We start from the raw sequence: 6,700 nt of genomic DNA, 5'->3' as shown, positions 1-6,700 counted from the left end.
GCAAATATGCACACAGTATGAGTATATGACTATGTTCAGTACGCAGTTCCACGCCAATAAGTCTGTTATCATTTAAATATCGTATTTTAATTTTATTGCCAAGAGATTTGCGCCACAAGATGGCAACGCCTCCGTACGGCCGTCCCACGCGGATTCCCGTCTCTTCATTCATTGCCGAAACTCCACATGTATTAAAGCCATTATGTATACTCCCCAGAAGTGTTAATTCAGAGTTACTAAGCCAGTGCTCTTGAATTAACACTATGTCATGAGAGTCACAGAGAGCGTGAATATCGTTAATAGAGGATTTTGCTCCACGACAGTTGAATAAAACTATTCGTACAGACATTGTTATTAGTAATACTTGCGAATAAGAATTCCAGTTGGCCACACAGTGGGGTCCATAATCTGCTAAGAGAACTCTCGCGTGGTTTCAATAAGAAATGAAGATTATGTGTCGAACTTAGTTTTGAGTTTTTCGCAGTTAACTTGCACGTTAAGCGACTTTTTAACAAAGCTTTGAATATCTTCCGTTGATGTCAAAGGTGAAAGCCTGGTAATAAACACCCTAAATGGTGGATTGTAATGAACAACTTTAATGGCACAGTCTCTGTCTGGATCAGCAATACCCACTCTGGGGCCTCGTTGATTTTTACGTTTACGGTTCACGGTGGTAAAACCAGACTGACGTTCGCATTTTTTCTTTTATTCTAGATTACGATTTTAGCAATCATATCAATGAAGCTTCAAATACATGTACAATAAGACAATAAAATAAAATGATTTCAAGTACTAAGCGTGCTCATTGAATATACACGCTCATCTAGCTGTCACGACCTCTCATTAACCCGAGCAGTGGCCGTCAGAGGGCGCAATACATTACTGAGTAGTGAATCTAAGCGATGGCGTCGTTCAGCACACGACAACAATTAGCTAATTTTGAAGTTTTGGACCACTGGGTACAGTAGTATAATATATGACAGACATTGTGTTTTCCTCACAAAAACTGATTATAGTTAGTGATAATGCTGCCGATTACAAACATTAACAAAAATTTAAGTTGTCTTGATCAGTTCATGGAACTAGGGGTTTATAGTTCCATGATCAGTTGTATTATGTAATGTACCAGTATTGTTTTAGTTCACGTGCGGGCATGACACTAACAACGCAATCTATAATACAGTTCAATATTTGTTTAGCTAGAATTAATTTTCGCTAAAAAGACATTGGCTTTATGAACTTTATTTTCACTGATTTTTGATGAGTTGAATGTAAGATATAGAAAAAATATATTTCCACTGATTCATCCTTTCAGCGAAAATAAAGTAGTTTACACACAGTCCTGTGGTTTACAGAAGTCCAGGTATTACTCGAATACACAGTGATTCACGCGAACTTCACACATCCGGTCAGTGGTTTACTCAGTCCACGGCGTAGGCGTGAAAGCATGCAGTGCCCAGCAGGCATGGATGGATGGATGTGTAGCAGCCTAGCTACGATGACTTGACTGCCGATCCGTGCAGTTAATGCCTGTTTAGCTGCCTACGTTGATCTGCAAACAGTCGACTCAAATCTGTCTTTTCTATTTCATCAAAACATCAGTGATAATGGCAGTCGGCTCATATTATAAGCCGATATTTATTTTATTAATGTTTTAAATCATAATTCGTTTAAGGAGGGAATATATTTTTATTATATTTAGTTAGTTTCAGAAGATATATAACCTCGTATTTTCTGTCAGTTTGTAAATATTAAGCGGAAATGAAACGGACATCCCCATATTCATCTACACAGGCGTTGGCGGTGTACATCACATGACCATGTCACGTGACACCGGCGGGTAGATATTTATACCTAACAAACGATCACCTTACATTGAGAGCTCTTATACCTGGTCAGTGAGTGAGTCAGTAGTGACGAATAGTCGACATAGGGAACACCGAATTTATCGTGCGGGCGCACATCGAGACAGCGTAGAGACTCCGATTATAAGGTTTGTAGATTATGTATCGCTAGTGTAGGTGCCACGATGTGATCGTTGTAAAATTGTATGTTTAGTTCGGCACCGGTGGACTTACGTTTTGCCTGCACCCACCCACCACCTTTGGAGACCATGGTATCGGGTCATGGGTGTCTTTTCACTCAGTTAACAGCAGTTATCATTATCATTGCAGTGTGTCGTTTCAAATCCATTTGTGCCGCTATTTTAATTCCTGGCAATTGCCTCAGAAACCTTGAGTGTATTGTCAGTATTCAAACAGCGTCCATGCAATGCAGCCTTTCCAAACACATCAAGCTCGCTGGCAATCATGCCGTCCTGCGTTTTCTGTAAAAGACACTACACGCTTGATTACCCCACTGTTGAAACTATTAAGGCCAATTCAGTGGCGGGGAACTTCCGCGTTTTCGTCAAAATCGTTTTCAAACTGCATTTCTCGTTTTGTTGTATTGTAACGTGTTTCTTTTAATCGCTGTTACGTAATCTAACCAAGGCCATAGCAACAGTTGGCGGGTTGGATGTTATCGGGGAATTTCACGGAATATGAACTTCACTGTGACGTGTGTTCTAAGCAGAAGCGATACGTCATATCGCATTTTACACACAGGGCTTGTTCATGTTCAAACCAAGAAATATTCCTCGAGGGAACGGCCTTTTAAAATAATCGGAGGTGGCTGGAGGATTTGTTGCGAACAAATTGTAGGCTGGATACAGAGAAGAAAAAAGAATGTTCGCACGTTCAAGAAAAATATGCATTTAAAAAATGCACTGGTCACACTTTTCCCACTCACCTATAATTTTTAATGGCTGGCCCCTTAAAATAGCGGAACTTTGGTCAAGGTATGCACGATCCCCTGTCGTTATGCACATCAATATTACATCTCCAATAAATACTTGCTACTGCGCTACACCTGCGGTCAAAGTTCACATTCTATATTTGGCTAATTGTTTATCAAAGGTCACCATACCTTGACTCAATAACAGATAATACATATCCGTATTAGCGCAACGTATTGTCATGTGTCGTTATGTTTTACTGGTATGCACTAAAACTCGTTTGTATCTTTGGGCGAGGCCACATACATGATTAACTCGACGTAGAACCAGTCACTTTTATGTCCTGCAATGACTTACACGATTTACGACAGTATAAATTGTACCATGGGGTGTGTAGCTCCGTGTTGGTACCATGCAAAGAGTTAGTATTCATTCGTGTGTATGCAAGGGCATATCGCTGGCTATATGTATGCCCTTGGCCGAAATCTGCAGATTTAGATTTTAGTTCCTAACTAAATAAATAAATAAATACGCCAGTAAAAAGTGTCCCGTAAACAGACTGCAGTTTTATTTCACGAGAATAACAGTAGGGAAAACCGCCACACGGTGTAAGCACGTGTTAAAAGTGCCATATTATTTATTTGTAGTGTTTTGTTGACATTGTCTTTTTTTCGATTCTTGTTACAGGAAACTTCCTCCTGTGAACTTCTCAGTATGGTTGTGTGTGTGAAACCCGGCCAGCCATGTGACTACACGGTGGAACACACCAATGGACACATTGTTCCGTACGTGTATAGTGAGACCATATCGCTAGCCAAGTCACCGGCATCAGAGGAGTACACTTTTGGGCAGTCCTGTAAGTACGAGCAACACCAACGTTACAAAGAGAGCGTACAGTGCACGCCTAAATTGGTTCCCACGTCGTACAGCACAACTGTAGCATGCGAAGACGGAACACGCTACCACAAAACGGAGATACTTATGACACCTTCTATGAAAGGAAGACGATTCCAGTCTACCGTGTACATATTTCCAAAATACCCCGTCATAAGTTACTTGAGTACAGTGAACCATCACATGGAAGGCACTAGGAAGTGGTACAAAAGTGCCTTGGAATTGGAGGCAAAGGATTACGCTACCATGAAAATACTATACCGCGCCTGAAATTTACGACCCTCTACATTACCATGGCTACTCGCCGCGTTGAAGCAGGGACCAGTTCCTGTAGCTGTATTTCCACTGGATTCCACATGGATGCATTTTAAACAGTTTCTCTTTATAATGTGAATAGAATTTTTTTAACTGTGTGGACAATCGAAGTCTGTGCATATAGTAACGTCTTGATCTGGTCACCATGTGTGAACACAATACTTCATTAGATACACTTTATGACATACTAGTATATAGCAGTAAGACAACATATATCATTCTGTGCATTTATTTATTTAGGGACCAGTATATCTGTATTATGACGAACCCATGTTTGTAGACAGACCGCGTTTCTATTTTTAGCTGCAGGGCGTTGGCTGGCAAGCACGAAACTCTTCTCAGAGTTTGCACTTTCTCCAACGTACACTCAAAAGCGATCTCTTCATTCGTCACTCATTGTTCTCTGTTTTTTACATAACAAGTGAAGGGTCGTTCTTTTTATTCTATAGTTATGTGCTCTGTTACGTCTACGGCTCATTTGCGATATAGTGTGTTTATATTTAGTATGTACACAGAACCGCCATAGGTTTCTATAGCCCATGATGCTGACAACATTGGGATTTTATTTACCGGTTTATCTCAACTAATGTATTGTTTTAAAGAAAAATAACATTGTTGGTGGCGGTAAATAACACGTACTTTACAAACCAGTACGGTTGTGATATATCTGCTAGTGTGATAGCACTCTAACAATCGAGCAATATTTCATATATAATTCGTTTTGGTGAACACGACATTTGAAATACAGCTATTTGTATATTGTTGTTCATGGATGGTCTATCATTTGTCGAGACGCCGTGATTGTTCACGTCCTATTATACCCGATAGTGTTTGAATAGTCTGGGTCTCTAGAACCGGGTGTGGACCTACCTCCCACCCTCACATGAGGGGTCATATATCGCACGTGTTGGGCATACAGAATCACTCGCAAGAAGTCAGAGTTGTTGTTTTTTATCGATGATCGTTCTTTCTAGGTGTCCCCATTTTGAATGGAAAGGGACATGGGGCTTGACCTCGTCACCTATACTTATCTCGCACTCTTGTGCCATACTGGAACGCCCGTAATTAAATCTCCAAACAAAACCATGATCTAAACTACCTACTCCAACTTTTCCCTGCATTTTTTGTTGTTGTAGGAATGCGCGCTGTCGTATTGCATCTCTATTTTTACAGATATGCTTTCGAAATTTCTTCAATTATTTGGGCGGGGGAGGCAAAACCCAAGTCTCCGTTCTCGGGCGTTCCATGGATGCCAATGTCAGTACAAATTGAGCTATTATCGCTGTCTTTATTTTTGGTGTAAGTTGATATCACTCGACTTCTGTCTTAACGTAATGCTACAGACTAGGCCACAGACGCTGTGTAACTACCTCCAGGCTATACTAATGTTTACGTTAAATGGAGTATTCGCTTACTCCTGTTTCTGTCACTGAAACCGACGTTCTCCTGGCAGGATCTTAAAGTGCACATCGTCTCGTGCACTCTTTCGTTGTTCCTATGGAAACGCCCGACCTCCGGGTTAAATACAACTAGTCTTATATTAAAGATGTAATTCTGCTCACCATGAACCGAATTCTGATGTCGATATTTGTTTCTATTACGTGACGGTATTCAGTTTTCGACCACTCACCCACCCAAAAAACAACTTCGTACTGGTGGCATTATACTCCGCGACAATGGTGTATAGATCCGAAACACACGCAGCACAAATTATTGTCAGTTAAAAAAAGCTACGTAATTGCCGGCAATTCCCCTCAAATATCGTACCCGTGAATAATTTTGGAGTTTATAACACTGTTATGTATGTTATATATACATATGTGTAATCGCAGTGTGCGTAGATCCGGTTGAAAAAAATAATATCCCGTACCCCAGCTGTGTGTATATACCCGGGTTCAGTCACCTGTGTCTACCAAATGTGTTAATGGGCGGCACAATGTAGCGTAAAAATTGAAATTACATTTGTTAGTGCTCTGACGAATTATTTATGTTTTTAAATAGTTTTAAAAATTGCAGGAGATTATTTGGTCCTAAATGAAATACCTAACTGAGTTTTATATCCAGTGTTATATCCAAAGAGCTTCTGCTATATGCGGTATCTATGCGACGACAAATACCCGGATGTTAAGATTAAATTGTGTACCCTGGGTTTTATGGCATACTTGTCAATCTTCTGTTTTTGTGCATATTTAATTCAGTTTAATCTTTTAAATATTTGAGTAGGTTAAAGTGGGTTACATTTTCTATAACAATTACATCGAAAATACAGTCATGGCGAGTAATACTGAAATTAATCACCAGACAACACAAGCGGTTGAACTTATTAATCTGATGGATATTAATATTGGAAGTCAGTTGAACTTGTGACTCATTTTCTACTTAGCGTGAAACTCTGCATGCACGTCTCGTCTGTATAGGAAAACGCAGAGCCACGGAAGTGTCTCAACCGTACAAAGACTTTTTGAAGGTCTGCATTCTAAATGACAATACAAAATTAGTTTGGAATTGGAATTGAACATGGATTTTACAGTTTTGTGACAAAAATATAAATTGTGTCTAAACTATACACTACACCTTCAAATACGGGAAACTCCCCAGGATAGTGAAAATGTTAACACAAGCAAATATGAATGCCCCTTTAGATAATAAAAGTTAGTAGATTTACTGAATTCCACTAACTGCACGAGAACTTTACATTTGTTTTCAATTTATCAT

The 6,700-nt window shown here is 39.7% G+C and overlaps 1 protein-coding gene across 1 annotated transcript; it reads left to right on the top strand.

The window, feature by feature from the left end:
- Positions 1–1,863: 1,863 nt before the first annotated feature.
- LOC144357532 (refilin-B-like) lies at positions 1,864–4,198 on the top strand. Its single transcript, XM_078011670.2, has 2 exons — positions 1,864–1,993; positions 3,464–4,198. The coding sequence occupies exon 2, from the start codon at positions 3,491–3,493 to the stop codon at positions 3,938–3,940; it is 450 nt and encodes a 149-aa protein (XP_077867796.1). The 5' UTR covers positions 1,864–1,993; positions 3,464–3,490; the 3' UTR covers positions 3,941–4,198.
- Positions 4,199–6,700: the final 2,502 nt, after the last annotated feature.

This window comes from Saccoglossus kowalevskii, chromosome 16 (genome assembly GCF_978046115.1).
Source record: "Saccoglossus kowalevskii chromosome 16, keSacKowa6.1, whole genome shotgun sequence".
NCBI classification, from domain to species: domain Eukaryota; kingdom Metazoa; phylum Hemichordata; class Enteropneusta; family Harrimaniidae; genus Saccoglossus; species Saccoglossus kowalevskii.
The sequence above is the reverse complement of the archived record's forward strand: the minus strand, read 5'-3'. Positions and strand labels throughout refer to the sequence as shown.

Excerpts from the sequence above, each read along its gene's own strand:
- LOC144357532 (XM_078011670.2), top strand. The coding sequence starts at position 3,491 with ATGGTTGTGTGTGTGAAACCCGGCCAGCCATGTGACTACACGGTGGAA.